At 34.4% G+C, this 17583-nt stretch overlaps 1 protein-coding gene across 6 annotated transcripts in view; it reads left to right on the forward strand.

Moving 5' to 3' along the window:
- The window catches only part of LOC145660567 (uncharacterized protein CG43867-like), a 714987-nt gene that overhangs the window by 628990 nt on the left and 68414 nt on the right, over positions 1 to 17583 (forward strand). For 5 of the 6 annotated variants that reach the window (XM_081725789.1, XM_081725790.1, XM_081725792.1 and 2 more), the window contains 2 exons: positions 9859 to 10764; positions 12371 to 12584. In XM_081725789.1, the coding sequence (XP_081581915.1) occupies positions 9859 to 10764; positions 12371 to 12584 (1120 nt within the window). The remainder of the gene's footprint in view (positions 1 to 9858; positions 10765 to 12370; positions 12585 to 17583) is intronic. The other variant, XM_081725794.1, reaches the window with a different exon arrangement.

The following is a 17583-nucleotide window of genomic DNA, read 5'->3' on the forward strand; positions in this document are numbered from 1 at the left end:
GGCCCATTAAGTTTTGTTTCCTCACGCGTACAGTTGGCTGTGTAGTATTTTCTTCAAAATTGAACATCGCAACAATATTTACATTTATTTACAGCTGTATCTCTCAAAAAGAGGACATTTCTTTATTTTCGTAAAAATTAGTGGGGCCGTTTTTAGGACCCGAAAGAAAGGACACATCCGGGTAAAAAGGGCGTCTGGTAACTAAACTTAACTTGTAGGGCTTATGTGATACTCTATTTTTGGCATACATCAAACCCCTTCTCCCCTCTTAAGATACGATTTTTAATCGAAGTGATGTGGTAGGATGTCTTTATTTATTTTTAAAATCCATTCTTACTAAAGTCATGTAAGTCCTAACAGGTACTGAGATCGAGCTCATAGCTTTTTTTGGGGGGGGGGAATCTGTATAGTAATTAAATGCACTCACAATGAATCCAAATATTTATTGTAGACTAATATTTTTGTAATCATATAGGCACGTTTGTAATCACATTTAAATGCACTGTAAATACAATTACCATCATAGTAAACCAAATATAAACACATTCACATATCGTGTAAATCTTAAGCTTTCCCAGTCTGTTAAATATAGTTTTTTTTTATATATATAGGTAATGTATATGCAATACCATGGACAAATATGTTAAACTACTAAAGTAACAATGGTGGCCGAAGATAGTAATACAGTAATCAAGCAAACAGCATACACTAATACGAAATTCTCAGCAATTTCCGTATTTATTTTACTCCAGGTAAAATACGATACTATGCAATTAATTGTAACACTATATAATTAATTGTAACACTTAACTACTAATCATCAGTAAGAATTTCACTTTCTTACAGTTCCGATACTCTATTAGGTCGATGTGATTTATATTGACTTTGAAAAGGCTTTTGATAAAGTTAATCACAACATATCACTAGAAAAGTTAAAGGTTTTTTTTACTTTTTTCCGCCCTTGTTTACATTCTTCTCGTCATACCTATCTAATCATCAGGGCTTGAAAAAGCTTGCTTGCAAGTACTCGCCAGCCAAAAATCTACTAGCCAGACCATTTTGGAGTCACAGTGTTTATACAAGTAAACAAAAATCATTTTGTAACACAGTAAGCATACCAATACATTTTTGTTTTGTTTATTAGCAAGTCTTTTATAAATAATAATAAAAAAGAGTGACACCCATTTATTCTTGAATTCACGTTTTTGACTAATCGGACTTCACTCGCCAAATGTTAAAAAAAAAAAAAAAAAAGTACTCGTCACTGGCGAGCAGGCGAGTGGATTTTTCAAGCGTGCTAATCGTAGACAATTCATTCTTTTTAATGTATACACGTCTAAATAATATATTGCATACGCAGGTGTCCCACATGGTTCAAACTTAGGACCATTGTTATTTCTCTTGTTTATTAATGACTTACCTGACTGCATTCCTGACCATGAAAAATTATTATACGCGGATGATCTAAAAATATATGCTAAAATCAATTCTCTGATCTATAATATAAAACTGCAGCAAAGTCTAGATCATATTGGTAATTGGTTTTCTAATCAACTTGGATTCAATGCAAGCAAGTGTTCTAATCAACTTGGAATCAATTCAAGCAAGTGCAAAGTGTTATAATTTAAAATAACATATTATCTCGCCACTTTGATTATGTAATTAATAAATATGTAGTAAATAGACATGATTCAGTTAAGGATCTTGGTGTTATGTTTGATATTAAGTTAACGTTTGACAGGCACGTTATAACAAGTGAAGCACTCAAGCTGTAAGTGACTATCGCAAATTTTTGCATAAAAACTCAAGTCATCAATTATGTGCAAATTCTCATTGTTTACCATTAATTAACTTAAAACATATCTGTTGCAGTAATTTTACGACAGCAGTGTTGGTAGGGGCCGCGTTTCTGTTAAAAAAAGCTCATTTTACAGACTTGCATTAAATAGCCTTTTTACACGGCAACACTGCATCAACTTTGTCCATTTTCGCACCAATGGATAAATGTTGATGCATTCTGCACATATGCACATGGGTTCACCCGCAGGAGTATTGATTTTCTTCATTTTGTACATTTTTTATTTTACACTTTTGGTACTTTCTTTCGTTGCTACACAAAAACGTTACAAATTCCAACATTTATCATGATCTCGAAAATATCTACATAGAACACGTTTACATTTGTTTCAAGTCTCAGGTCTTTATCGTTCTTGGTTCAAAAGATATACACAGTCAAACTTTGGGTTGCACAACTTTACGGACACACTGTAGATTTAAAATTTTAGGTGCGCGCCTTTTTCTTTTAGAGCAAGGTTCTTATAAAGTACCCATTACACTAAATGTTACCTCCGGATGAAAATAAAGATAATTTTCCGGTACTTTTTGCCCCATTTTCCCCTAATCCCATTTTCTCTTCTTCTCACTGCTACATTCTAAAATCTTGAAGAAGAAGTCGGTAAAATCAAACCATTAGAATTCCAGTTCATATCTAAGAAAGCACTACAACAATTCCTTTATAAATAAACGGACTAAAAACAAAGATGGTGCAGGTATTCAACAAAAGTTAACAATAAACGTCTAAAGTGTATACGTAAATTATAAGTGTGTGCATACCTACGGATTAACGTACTGTCTTGTTGAATCTACCCACTACAACAGATGGTAGTTCCTTTGTTTTACATAGTTTCAAATACGATATTTTGTAGAAGCATTTAAGCATAAATGATCAACCACTGAAAGGCCGCCCTCTGCAGGTTACCGTTCCTCTCTACCTACGAGTATGAGGGCAGGGGCTAATTCGGAATGGAAGAATAAGGATGAATAAAAGAGCGAGAGCAAGGAAAAGGTTGGAAGGTGATAGTGAGGGAAGTTAAAAATGTACAATTCCGCTGCTGGGCCATCAACAGTTTCTCTGAAGTATTTAACTCAAATGATATAAACCAATAGGCAACTTACAACCATCACGATAGCAGTTTCAATGAAGCAGCGTTTTCATAGAGAGAAATTCCTATAGCTAAGCTATTCCATATTTTTTTTTTTAAGTGTCCAATTTGATCAAAATTTATGTGGTGCACACTTATGTTGTAAATGCTATTTTTCGTGAAGAATTTCTTACTGATTTGGTATTTCTTTCCCAGCTATTTGTCGTGAAGAATTTCGTATTGATTTGGTATTTCTTCCCAAATAAAAGACAGAATTCTCATCCATTATCGTATTTAAATATATCGTAATTTTACAAATACATCATAAGCGTATTCCAATGTGTTTCCTGTTTTGTTTCATTCCAAGAAGCTTTCATACATAATTTGTTTTATTAATGTACGTAAATTATTTCCCTTATCTTGTTTACTTTTCTGTTTCTTTGTCATATTAGCTTTGTCTATCTTTAGTGTCTTATTTTATCCCGAAGTAATAACAAATTGTATGAGTTGCTTTCATTTAAGGATAGTTTAACAGAAGCTTTAATTTCATGCATGGTCTGTGACGTATCAGATCTAAAGTTATATTTGTAACTTTTATTCCATAATATGATTTCTCCTCATTTCCAGTTCCTCAGCAACTACCAAAAACTCTCTCGAGTCCCTGATCATTTTCCTGCAAGTACTTTTTCTGTAATAGTACATGATAATTTCTCAATTATGAGCGCGCACTATGTATTCCATAATTTTCAATAAGGAGAAAGCAGCAATTTCTCTTTAGATATAGCCATGATATACTTCGAAAGAAATTCAAGAGAAACAAATTGACAAACGTTGTATAGAAAGTAGATGGACGTCATCTAAACATTAAATTCATCAGCTGCCAAAGAACATCAGCAAAGAAAATAAGACAAAAATAACAATCGACGCATCGTGAATCTGAACGCATTTTTCCTTTTGGAAAACAATTTTCTTCTCGTCTCAGTGTTTTGATAGTCCCTCTGGTTCTTGTTTTATTCATGCAGTGTCTCATGATTTCGAAAAACCGAAGGAAACTGTTTACATAAACATTTTCAGACTACACAACTCGATTTGTCTGCAACGCGACTCGGGGGGAAAAAGACTAGCGTTGAATGTTTCAGAAGGACAATATGTAAAAAAAGGACAGAGACAGAGAATAAGAGAAAACAAATACAAATTGAGTGTACCATCATCTCGATATGAAGATATATATATTCAATTTGACGATCTTAGCGTTCAATAAATCTTCATCTCGTCAGTCGCCAATGCAGTCTGTCACTATTGAAGAAAACTTCGAAGTAGATTTATAGCAGAGTGAATATGGTTTCTTCTATATTTTTAGACATACGTGTCATAAATTATCCGAACGTTGCAGAAGGGTGTGAGAAAGATATAATTGAATAATTCGGCATAATCTATAGCTGAAAGTTCTTTTTTTTTTTAGAGTCTAGTGAAAAAAGACTTACAGTTTAATGATTTCTTATGTTTCTGGTTTGTTTCCCTTGTGTAATCATACTTGTGTTGTAAGAAAACACAACAAACTGATGATACTAAAAAGCGTATATCGTGTAGTCTAACCGTATATTAATTCCAACTAGTTCCAATTTAGTGTTTGATCCCATGTTAAGTAGTTTTACTTATTCAGCGTACAACGATTTAAAATATGTAACGACTGCTTCCATTAAATTTGATTCGGTTCAGCATATTCTTTTAATTTTCCTGAGAAACTGCATATGAAAGTAGTCTCAAGTAAAGCCAGTAACTTCTTCCAGCGTGCCATGTGACTGACATTATTTGCAAACAAGGAAATTAGTTCGTAACTTCGCCGTACACACAGATAAATCAAACGAGATATACTCATATTTATCATATGACATAAACAAAAGAAGCCAGAAGTTTAAAAAATCCTGAATAATCGGCTTTGGCAATACCATCAGGAGGAACATCAGCTTGAAACGATGTTAATGTTAAGCTTAAATAACACCAAAATTGTCGATTGCTGCTACATACGGACGAAGGCGAGTTTTATTCACATGTTTGAATCTTTTGGGAATTCCTGAAATCAGATCAAACTTCCGTATGAGTTTTACTTTGTTTGAAAGATGAATGTAAAAGATGTACCATATTTAGCTTGCACCATTTATAAAGAAAAAAAAAAAAAAATGAAAGGAATAACTTGCAAGAGCCTCACTTTATCCTACTTTATTTCGTCTACCCCGGCATCATGGGCGGAGTTATGGGGGGCTTTGTGGGCATTGCTCTCCTAACTGTTTGAAAAAAAAAATAAAAACGACACCTCCAAAGTGGCCACCTACCAAGACCTCCGAGACTGACCAAAAGGTCTACCCTCTCACTGCCCCTCCAGCAGACAATTCCTAGCTCCGCCTATGCCCGGCACCATATTATAGCATATTGTAATTGGTGTCAAGAATCAAGCTTCCACTCAAACAACACTCTGAACCTTCTACGTCAATAACACATATCAGACTATATGAGACAAAGCATAATATGTACTGATATACACTAGCATCAATACATATTGATGTTATGTGTAGCCCACTTCTTCCTTTTAGTCATAGACATGAGTATCTAATTAAAATACAAAATGAAATGAAATTTATATTTTAACGTTCCATATTATGCCCTTTAGGTTAAGGGAAAAGAACAATTAATGAAAGGGATGTACCCATTGAGTCACCGTGCACCCTTATTAAAGTAGGAAAGTTCGAGTAATGGTACTAAAGATCAACTTTTGACGTTATATTCGTAGAAATTAATCAGTTTTAAACACCGTTGCACCACACTTCTTTCTTCCGATATTTGTAAAATGAAGTTAAAAGATAGAAAGAACATTATTGTTCTAGAAAGCATACTAGTTTCCTTCTCGTAGTATATATTCCATGGGTTTCTCAAGCAACGATGACTAGTACAGAACTGTGGCGCCTCTTTCATTTTCAGTGTTGAGTGATGTAACGGGGAAACCCACTAATATAGGTCAGTTCTTGAATCGAATCCCTGGAAAGAGCGTCTAGTTATCATTCGACAGCGCTCATGTAGTTATCTTGCGTGCTTGTTACAGGATTTTATCTTTCTGCAATATCGGAAACGGACGCTGTTTTACAACAAGGTCAGTTGATTTTTCCACCTTTAGATAATCAACATATACATTCTATAGCATTAAGGAAACATTTTTTTTTTTTTTCGGTGCAGTGATATAGGTAGAATTTTTTTCTTGTAGAGGGTCTATAATCTTTTCCTTTTCTCCTGTTTCGTTTTTTTCTTTCGTTTCTTATTAGATTTCATAGTTTCTTTTTGCTCATAGTTCAAGGGCATATTGACAGCTACACTCTTCATTATCTTACAATACTATTGGAAAAGCTAAAATAAGTTTGAAATAGATATGACTTTTAATGCGAAATGAAATCTATTGAACGTAGCTGTAACTATTGTGTAGGCCTATAATATAAAAATTATAGTATTTTGTTCGTAAATACTATACAACTTATGACTTGATATATTATATATTTGTACACTTCGAGGAACTATGAATAATATGAAATGGAATATTATGCAAATAACTGTTTATGCATACTATGCCTGGAATTGAGGTAGTGTGAATACGTAGGTAACGCAGCTTATGTAAACAAATAAGGGTAATTAACATTATGCAAGGGATCCATTGCGTTCACCGACTAAATAATTCGTAGTTTCTCCTAGCAATGCTAAGTTGAATTAACTAATTTTGTATGTAGTGTTGTTAACTAAAACAGAACCTTTTGTCATATTTTTAAAATTATTACAAACAAAACCACTTAATCTTCTGTCCTCCTAGGTGTATATATTTTGCTTTAGCTGATAAGATCAAGGGCGCCGATCCTGGAGAGGATATATATATATATATATATATATATATATATGTGTGTGTGTGTGTGTGTGTGTGTGTGTTTTAAGTACTGAGGTTATGAGACGTAAATCTAGGATCCGAACCATTTGTACTACTACCGGAGTTCGAACATGAGTTCCCCGCTAATGTTTGTGTTTGCTGTTGCATCTGTTGTAATACTTTCTAAAATATTAAAATGTGATATTTCAAATCTATATAGATGCCTCTCTCACGAGGTATATTTGATACATGACGTCTCTGGTTCATTCCAAGTGAAAGACATTGAATGCATTACTGTGGTGCGGATTCCCCGTTACACCATAGGTTCACGTCTCACGTTGCCTTGCTGCTGAAAACTCTAATCCAACAAACAAACAGAAATACATAATGTATGTTTCAGAGGTATACTAATCATCCTTTACCACGGCAAAACTTTTTTTAAAGGTTCACGAAATAAGTAAGGATATGTATTCGTTTCTAGTATTTCTTTTTCGAAACGGTTTGACGAATTTTGATTAGAAGTCATTGAAAGTTTTAAGAAAAAAAGCTTCTAAGGAATAAACACAATGAATAATGCTGGAGGTTGTGTGAATGCCATAAATATTACTGTAGATGTAGAAAAATAAGTAATTTGACTTTAGAAACTGCATTAAATATCATTTCTAAGTATTTCTTTCGCATTACTTATTTTATCTATTGTAATTGATTATAAACTTCAATCCAAATTGTCATGTGACAAAAACGATATTAAATTATTTGATCATTCGAGGGTACCACCATTATTGTGAGATTGTAGAATGGGAAATCACAGCAATCAAAGTGTTTGTGTTTAGCGGGGGCGGGAGATCGGGCAGAAGTGTAATGTAACTCTTCGCTGTAGAATGTTTTGACTTAGTTCATATATTTGAGCAGTCATAATTATTAAATTATGTGAAATTTAGAAAATGGATCAAAAGATTGCGATCTTGGCCAAAAATTTTAGGAATGATCCAAAAAATGCATCAAAAGATTGCGATCTTAGCCAATAATTAGTTTTTGGATGAGGGACCACAAAATTTTTCAACGGCCCCTAAATCGAGTTTCCGTATTTTCCACGGAATAAGCACGTCATACTGACAAGGAAAGGACATAAACATGTCATCCGGATATCCGAATCAAAGCTAGTCCATTCGATAAACATAACAAAGATATATTCATGCACAAAAAAAATTAGGTGCCATGGACAACGGAGTAAGTCCCTGGGGCCCATTAACCCTGTTTGTATAAAGAAAATCGTAAGACTCGCAGTAAAATAGCTATTGCATGAACACTGTTCATTGGAAAGTCATGGTTTATAGTTCATTCTTTTCAGCATGACACAAGCTTTCCATATGTGTATTGTTATACAATCTTTTCCTAATCTTTTCCGTCTATCAATACAAACCTTGGTACACTCATTTCCTAACCCGTATAGTATTTTTCGAGATACATTTGGATTGTGTGCTTTTACACGGGACCACTCCAGAGGGGTCCAAAGTTGATGATAGGTATTTCTGGAGGGAATTTTCTCGACGTTCTTCCAATTTGTCCTGTTCAAGTACGTTACGGGCCCCAATACATAGCACCTCTGGAAAGCTTGTTTCATGCTGAAGAGAATGAACTATAAACCACGACTTTCCAATGAACAATGTTGATGCAATAGCTAGTTCAGTGCGAGTCTACGATTTTCTTTATACTAACAGGGTTAATGAGCCCCAAGGACTTACTCCGTTGTCCATGCCACCTATTTTTTTGTGCATGAACACATCTTTGTTATGTTTATCGAATGGACTAGGTTTGATTTGGATGTCCAGATGACATGTTTATGTCCTTTGGAGTAGGAAACACAAAATTTTTGAACGCCCCCTAAATCTATTTCATATTTTCTAATGAATAAGCACATCATACTGAGTTAAGTGATAGTTTGAGTTTGGCTATATTATGTGTAGTTTTTCATATATAAGGCGTACAAGAAAATTTTTGATTGAAATATATGTGATCTTTTGATCCAAAAATACTACTATTCGGCCATTAATTACATATGAATGACTGCAAGTAATTTTCAAACTTCTGACAATAGTGTCAGTTTATTCACCTTCCCAGTAAGTTATTAGTGAAGGAATTTTCCTAAAATATTAAGTACGGGAGATTCTCCCTCCCTAGGATTTCGCACCTTAGAAAACTGAAGAGGAATTAAGCACGGTTGTTTACCAATACTTCCAGGGGCGTCATTTCGGACTTCGTTTGAGGGGGGCAAGAGCACCACCGACATAAGGAGACTTTCACGTTTGTACTAGTATATTAGTAGTCAATCCATTAAAGTATATGTATTACTCAAACTCTGGGGGGGGGGGCAATTGCCCCTCCTGCCCTCCCTAAATGACGTTCCTGAATACTTCAATTTAGAAATACTTTATACTTCTTAAGCAGACTTAAAAATTAGGAGAACAAGTGTTACCGAAAGAAACCAGCATAACGTAATTGACTTTTTTGTTCAGTTTAAAAAGAAAAGGTTTTACTAAAGAGATGAAAGTCAATATTTCATAGCCTTCCATACTATGCTATATAGAAGTATAGAAAACGAATAATGTTTTCTTGATACGGATATAGCATTCCAAAAATATGTTCCATCTCCGCTTATATCTTCCCATCAAAACCGGAAGTAGTTGACGTTTCAATATTGAAACCTCCTGGTTTCAATATTGTATCGCTAGTATGTGTATAAGCCAGCAGTAGTTTCACATGTGAAACTCACTTGTTTATGGAGAAATAATAAAAGTTGAAATTTAATGTATTCATATAGCTGAATGTAGCTGGATTTATTCGTCTCATATGATTCCGCATCTATCATTATTCTGCATCCATTTCTTTCTTAGGTCTCTTAATCTAAACTATAAATTAAGATTTCAGTGCACTCTGTTTATCGTTATTGTTACTCTATTATTATTATTATTATTATTATTATTATTATTATTATTATTATTATTATTATTATTATTATTATTATTTTAATTGCAGGATTCGTCAAGGGGAAGTCTTGACGCCGAACGTATCTGCAGTGACGACTCTCTGGCTCCAGATCTACCTGCACGACCAGCATCATCTACTTTGGGTCTCCTGTCCAGGCGACGATCGGATAGTGGTGGTTCTCATCCTCAGAGTGACTCCGAGACTGAACCTCTCTATGCAGAAGTAGATCCAGCGAAGAAGCGAGCACGGGCAGCACGCTGTCCGCTGGACCGTCGCCGTCTTCGTGATTCTGCTTCCCTTGATACTCCACCCCTTAGCCTTAGTCCAAAAAGTCCCCTTGAGGTGCTGGACGCCGTTTTACCCCCTGCTGCCGTCCTTTCACGCTCTCTATCTGCTATGGACTCGCCTAAAAAGAAGCCAGTACCGCCTCCACGAACGCGTGGTGGCACTCGGAAACTCAACGAGGAAGTGCGAGCACCAAGTTTGGAACCCCTTATTCAACCAGAACCTGATCCTGCGGCTATTCGTAACGAATATCGTACACTCACCGAAGACTTACAAGCTGCTGTTGAAAGTCTGACCCTCATACCCGATTCTACTTCCACTCCGCCACTACCGAACCATCCCCGTGCTGCTGACGAAGTGCACGACTATGCCGAAATCTACACACCAAGCAAAGAACGGACGCCTTGGTATTTACAACCTGGTGGCAGGGATTCAGCGGGTAGTAGTAGTGGCGCGTCCCTAAGTGATACCAAACCTCCCACCCCACCTCTCCATAGGTTTCCATCATGGGAATCGAGAATTTACCAAGTGGCAGCCGATGGACTTCATCTAGCCGATCAAGTGGTAAACGGTGCACAGTCAGACTCAACAAATAACAATAGACCGCAGCCGAATGCATCTGCTGGATACTATGACATCAGTGTGCCAGTTTATGCGACGGTGAAGGGAGTAAGTCAGCCTATTCCGTCGTGGTCATTATTTCTCGCTATTCTTCAGTGTGCATCTAAACTTGTGTTTGTGCCAATAATAATTTTAGTTGTCCTTTCAAGTTATTGCTGAATTTAGACTACTCCTTAATATATATAATTTTAATTTTATTTTAATTTTAAATTTATCATAATAAATTATTTATTTGGTTGTTAACTGTTGTAGACTTCTAGGATTTAATTGTTTTAGATGATGTCGTCAGTACTTCTAAGACTATTGTTAGTTTAACTTCGTAGAAATAGCCAGCTGTTACTCGTATTCTATAAAATTTTGTTTAATATTTTATTTCATATGATAGCAGTGCACGCAGTTAAGCTCAGTTTAACGAATATGAATACTTGACATTCATTTTCGTCGCCAATCTTACTGTGAATCTAGCATGTTCTATGCAGTTTGTTATTGAAATGTCGCTCATTAGCAGTATCTGAGTTGCTTCTCTATAGATGATTTATTAAGTAAAATAATTATAAATGAGCTGAAACATATTATCTTATATGGAAACAAAAAATTTTAAAGGTATTTAAGCAAACTATGAATCCGTTTGTGTTTATCATTTAATTAAGTCATAATCAATTCATGTATAATGAGTTCTTATTTTTCTAATATCAACTTTTGTTTGTTTACTACGTTAAATTTTAATTACAAAAATTATGAAAGTTACTTCTCCTTTCAATGATATGAGTTTATGAAAATTATACACCGTCACATTATATATATATATATATATATATATATATATATATATATATATAGTTCTTTCAAAAAAGCTGTTCCGGGGGAGCACTGCTGGTACTATTCCATTTATTATTATATTATAGACGTATTATTTTGGTCTCTTCTGGGGAGGGCACTGTCAGTGCTCCGGAGGGCAGTGCCCCTCCAAAAAAAAACATGTCTGGAAGAAACACTATATATATTATATATATTATTTAGTTTAATATGTCTGGAAGAAACACTATATATATTATTTAGTTTAATGGGTGTTAGATTTGCTAACCTTCTTTCGTGTGTTTGCTTGCTAATAAATTGTAGTGTTTATCACTCAAACACGTTTGAATTGATATGATTGAAGTCTTCTTAAATGAGGGGTTGATTTGGATAAGAGTTTATGTGGCATTTTCTTAAGAATGTGTCTTATTGCATAAATGATTGGCTGGATATGAACTCATATCCACACAGAGCTTGTCAAAATATATGAGACAATAAGGATAAGCTCCTATCCATATAATCCAAGTAAGTAAACAAAATCTGTAAAAAAAAATGGACGAAAATTTAAATAAATAAATAAATAAAATACACTCTCCAGTAAAATTTCAAATTTGTTACATATGAGCTCTTATCCAAATCAAACCTACAAATATGTAAATAATTTATGTTTGTAATGCGTGTAACATTAATATTATCTACTTTAAATTAAAAGGTTTCTTATTTAACTCATATTGTAATAGACTTAAGAGTAATAATTTATCAGCTAAAATGTAAATAGTAGTATTATTATTCCTACAAAATAAGTTTTGTAATTCCGCAGTATTTGTAGCTCGTTCTTATTTACACGATTTTCTTTTAGCGCGCCAGCCAAATTCGATCAATGCCATTCACGGGAGACTCTTCGGACTCGAGTGATGGAGAAGACCATGCAGAAACAAGAGGTACCAGCAGTGGGGATACCGACACATCCCTATCCGGTTCTGGCTCCAGTCCAAGCAAGAGCATGAAAACTACTTCTAGTCTTTCTCCAGCCAAACACAGTAGCTCCTCTCCTTCAAAAAGTCTGAAGCGAGGTAGGTTGCAGGATGGATCAAGAATACAGCAGGGGATACTGAACGTGTAGGCGCCCCCCATCCCCTGTGTCACGTTCACTTATCCCCCTTATAATCCTTACCTGTTACCAAGGTTTCTCTGACAGCCAGAGATTCCATGCTTCTGCCCAGAAGCAATTTGATATTCGATCCATCATTTTCTTTGTATTTTCTTTTATATTGCTCATGATTCATTACTGACTATTATGCACTTGACGAATCCTTTGCACTGCACTAGCATGTATATCAAGTAAATTCTACTTTCTGGGTTATTCTATGAAGGAAAAGAGTACAGAAGTTCGCACTTCAATCAAAATATTACAGATTTCAACTTTTCCCAATGTTCTAGAATAAGATTTTTTAAGTAGTGAATAGAGTGTAAATTTCCAGAGAGTAGTTCTGTTTCCTCCTTTAAACCCATCATATCCTGCAATCTACTGTAAAATGTACGAAGAAAATATGCATGTTCTTCCCTGCTGCAATAAAAGAAAATAAGCATGCTGAAAGTCTTTTTAAAAAATTAAAGTATGCAAATCACTATACTTGCTTGTGCAATGTTCGCTGTTAGATGTTCTTTTTATTTCTTCAAGACGTAAAATATATTTGGAATTAATGTCGTCATGCTACGACATGTAACTTTATTTGCATGAAAGAAAGATGTATTTCTGTTACAGGGTAATATATTATTCATACTCATTTACGCGAACTACATAAAAGGAAGATCAGTGGAAAACGTTTCATAATGTTCTTACATCCTTATCTTTTAAAACTTGTACAAGTTAAGGCAGAAATATTGAGTCTTTTATCGCTGTTAATATATGAAACGACGAAAATTTGTATGGAGATTTACTTTTCGTTAAGAGAAACATCTGAATTTTAAATGTAGTTAATCTAATGAGTAACGTAAGTCTAGTTGTAGGGATGCATTCGAGTCGAGTCGAGACAGAATTTTCCTGACAAAATTCGAGTCGAGACACAGCTCTTCCAATAGAAAAATATATATTTTTCGAGTCGAGACATCACTTTTACAGCACATTTTCGAGTCGAGACAGTCTCAAATCTTGTCTCGTGCGCATCCCTATCTAGTTGTAATGCCGTGCATTTTACCTACTGTAACAAGTATCTCAACTTATTCGATTCATGAAGATTTTCTTATAAGAAGAAGTAAACTGAAAATATGAGTAAGGTGCATCACGTTACTATGCTGTAAATTACTTAATTTGTAAATTATGTCTTAATATACTTCCAAAATATATGTCTTCTTTCACCGTTTCCAGGGAAATTTTCTTTTCCCGTCGCGTTGTTTAAGCAACTTACTTTTTCTGATTGAATAATCAAACGTGGATCTAAAAATATCCTTACAATTCAAAATAATTATTCAATCCTGTCCTCCTTATAATAATTGTTTTTCCCCATCAAATTGTAGATATACCATAATTTTAAATCAATAATTTATATTTTCTTCATATCATTTATGTAGATTTAAAAATACATTGATCTTTTAAACATAATATGATGAATGTTTCTTTATTAAGATTAGCTTCAATTCTAATAAAACGTGTATCAAAGATACTCTTCTTCACACATGACCTCTTCAGCATGATAGTTTATTCCAACACCTTGTTTACGTTTAGTGTATACCAGGTTCAGAAGTTGTAAGATTATAAAAATTCTCTGAATTTTCATGGATATGTCATGCTGATTCTCTAATTTCCTGTTATATGTAGAATATTTAAAACGAACGAAGGAAGCTCTCGAGTAGAAGAGTTTACATTACACTTCTTACAACTTACGTTACTTCTTATACTTCTGAAAACTTAAGTTATACTTTCTTCACAACGTAATTTAGATTTCAAATCCATGTAATTCTATAGGATCACGAGTATAAAGTAGTTGCTCAGAAAATCGGTTCCTAATAAACATATATTAGCAACCAATGAATGTAGCTGAAATTTTGCCATGTAACACATGTAGAGTGATTCAAAAGCCGTGTAACACATATAGGGTGATTCAAAAGCCGTGTAATACTTCCTTTCTCCTCAATCGTCAATTAGTCACCATCATCTTCTATGCTACGAAAGAAAATTAACATCATCAACCAAGACATGATAGTAATAAGTTCCTTCCTCAGCTTCCTTATTTTGTGTTTTGATAACATTTCACTAATGCCAGATTTTTTGGGTTTTCCTGCTGGCCTTGTCCCTGAACACACTCTGTTCCTTTGGTCCATAATCTGTGGTTAAATATGTAGATTTCTTCTCCACATTATTGGGTTTCTATCGTTATCAAAATGCCGCACACAACAAATCTTCTGTTCCTTACAATTGGCCTCTATAGTACTTGCATTTGGTACCTGAAGTAGTTGTTTGTAAAGCTGATTTGCTACAATAAAGGTTAATCTATTCCTCCTGTGTTACTTGTTCTTAGGAACAGAATAGGATCAAGAAACGACCAAACCCATAGGTAAAACAAGGTACACCTTTGGCTCTGCAGACTTAGCTGCGTGTCTTGGATCATTTAGTAAATTTCGAACCTAGTAATGGGAAATTTCTTAAGGAAGACTTCAAGGAACTGACAAATTACCAATAGTTTTATAAAATGGTCGCTGTTCCGACACTGTTTGGCAACATCTATCGTCTGACTCCAAGTCAAATTTGCAATTACTAACATTCTTCTTCGGACGTTCTTATTCCTATCTCCTCAAATCAATTGATCTCGAACGATTTCTTCTTTCAAAGTGAAAGTTGCATATATTAGCCTAACTAGTATCGGTTTCCCAGATAATTGTTCAAGTTGTGAAACTGGTATTTTCTTCGATCACACTTCGTACCGTTGCAAGCTGATCCAGAAAAGTTATTTAAGTATCATAAATTGCATATTAAATATATTACGTGGTGCCACCAATTCTTTTAAGGTTCCTAGATGACCCACAACACAGAGGAAAATGCCTGTTTAGTGTGATTACCTAACGCTGTATGACTTGCAATAATTTAAGAATTGATCAAGGTACACTTCGGCTCTTCTTCACTAAAATCTTCCATATACTTCCTGCTTACTTGACCTCTAGTCTTGTAGGTCCTCAAAAACTCGTCGCCATTTACAATGCTCTTAAATATAAACAATATTACTGCAATTATACCGATCGTATGTAATTCTCAGTTGTTGTGTATACCACTGATCTTCACCACTGAATTGCTTATCATATTATTTATTATCTCACTAATACGTATTTCATCTTCACAAACGCAAAACCTAACAAGTAAACAAGTACAGAAACTTCTTTCTTCTTCAATCATACAATTAGATGGCATATAACATTAAGCACCTATATTAACCAATTATAACTCCAAACAATGTGAGGCTTCCGTGTCATTGAATCCACATCATAGACACCACTTTAACTTCAAACTGCGTCAGACACCACTTTAACTTCTTAGAGAAAACGGCTCTGCCCATTATTTTCAGCAGGATATGATTCAACCACATTACGAAGAAGAGGTTTTTCAATAGCTAATGAAATTCCCGTAACTGGATTTCGCTCTGTGATCTCGTTGGATGCCCACCACAGCACCCAATCTTTCTCCCCAATGTTTCCTTCTTTGGTGTTAATTGAAGTAGTTTGTTTACTCTGAGAAAATTCACTACGCACATCATTTTCGCCTTTATATCATTGAGGTTTATATTAAGATACTTCCGCAGGTATTCATGCAGTTCCATGTTGAGTGGATCACTCACCTGGCGTGTATTGGACACGAGGTGCAACACACAGAGCCTATATTGGGTAGCTGAGCACGGGGTACAAGCATTTAAGCACAAATACCTCTTTAATCACTACAACTATCAAAAAGCTAAAATTCGAATCTGCTATAACCTCGTCTGTTTCGGAGGAAGAAAGGTGTCTTAGGATTTCTGAATCATACCATTATTTCCGGATGTATCGGCAGGTTCAAATATTTTTAACTTTTAATTGCAAACAAAAGTTTAGTTTAATGTAAATTCATATGAGAATATTTGTTTTTGTGTTGAAAGTGTGTTGTATGGAATGATATGATGTGCACTGACACAGGGTTAACCATGTTTTGTGTAAATCATAATCTTTGTTCATAAATTTTCGTAAGTGTTCTGAAACAGTAGAGATTTTGTAAAAAGATTGCTGATGGTAACTAAATAGGGTATATTATATCCTTTTTTAGTCTTCATGTGTTACAGACCTTGAAGTCGCTGACAGTGGTAAGATTACAGTGATGCAGTAGAGTTTGATTTGATAAATTGCCTTTATTAGAAATTGCACTTGCTATATAACTTCTTGTGTAGGAATATTATCAAAATATTTGACTTCAGTACTTAAAAGCGTGTTTTGTCAATTGAACAATGTACGTGTTAAATGTTAGATTTTTCCCCCATGACCTAATGTTGTAGAAAACGAAAATAAATCAATAGAATTGCACCTTTCAAAAGAAGAAAATATCATGATGTATTTTAGTGCAAGTTGTTAGTACGAAATATTTGTAACAATATTATCTTCAATATATTTAATAAGTTGAAAACTTTTTTTTAAATTAAAGCCCCTAGACTTGATGTCTGGTAGTTACCTAGTGTACTTAAGAAGCTTTTAGCCATATATATATTCTTTTTAAATATGTAGACGCTCTTAAAATACAGTACAAGAAACAGTCAGAAAGAAAACTGTTAAAAATTTAATCTTATTTTTTTCTCAATTGGTCTGAAAGTAATGAGCATATTTATTTTAGTGTCATTACGCAACGCGAAAATGTTCGTATAAAATTTATAATATTCAGAGATGAACGTGTGGCGATATGAATAATGCATAATCGGGTGTTTTGTTCTAAATGAAGAAATAAATCATCTCTTCTTTAATGCTTCGTGGGCACATATTAATTAAATAGCGTATCTATCTTCGAACATCACTTACAATACTAGTAAAAACGGTTACTTTATTTACATATAGATAACTACTCTG

This window comes from Thermobia domestica, chromosome 9, assembly GCF_964235325.1.
Source record: "Thermobia domestica chromosome 9, izTheDome1.hap1.1, whole genome shotgun sequence".
Lineage (NCBI taxonomy): Eukaryota > Metazoa > Arthropoda > Insecta > Zygentoma > Lepismatidae > Thermobia > Thermobia domestica.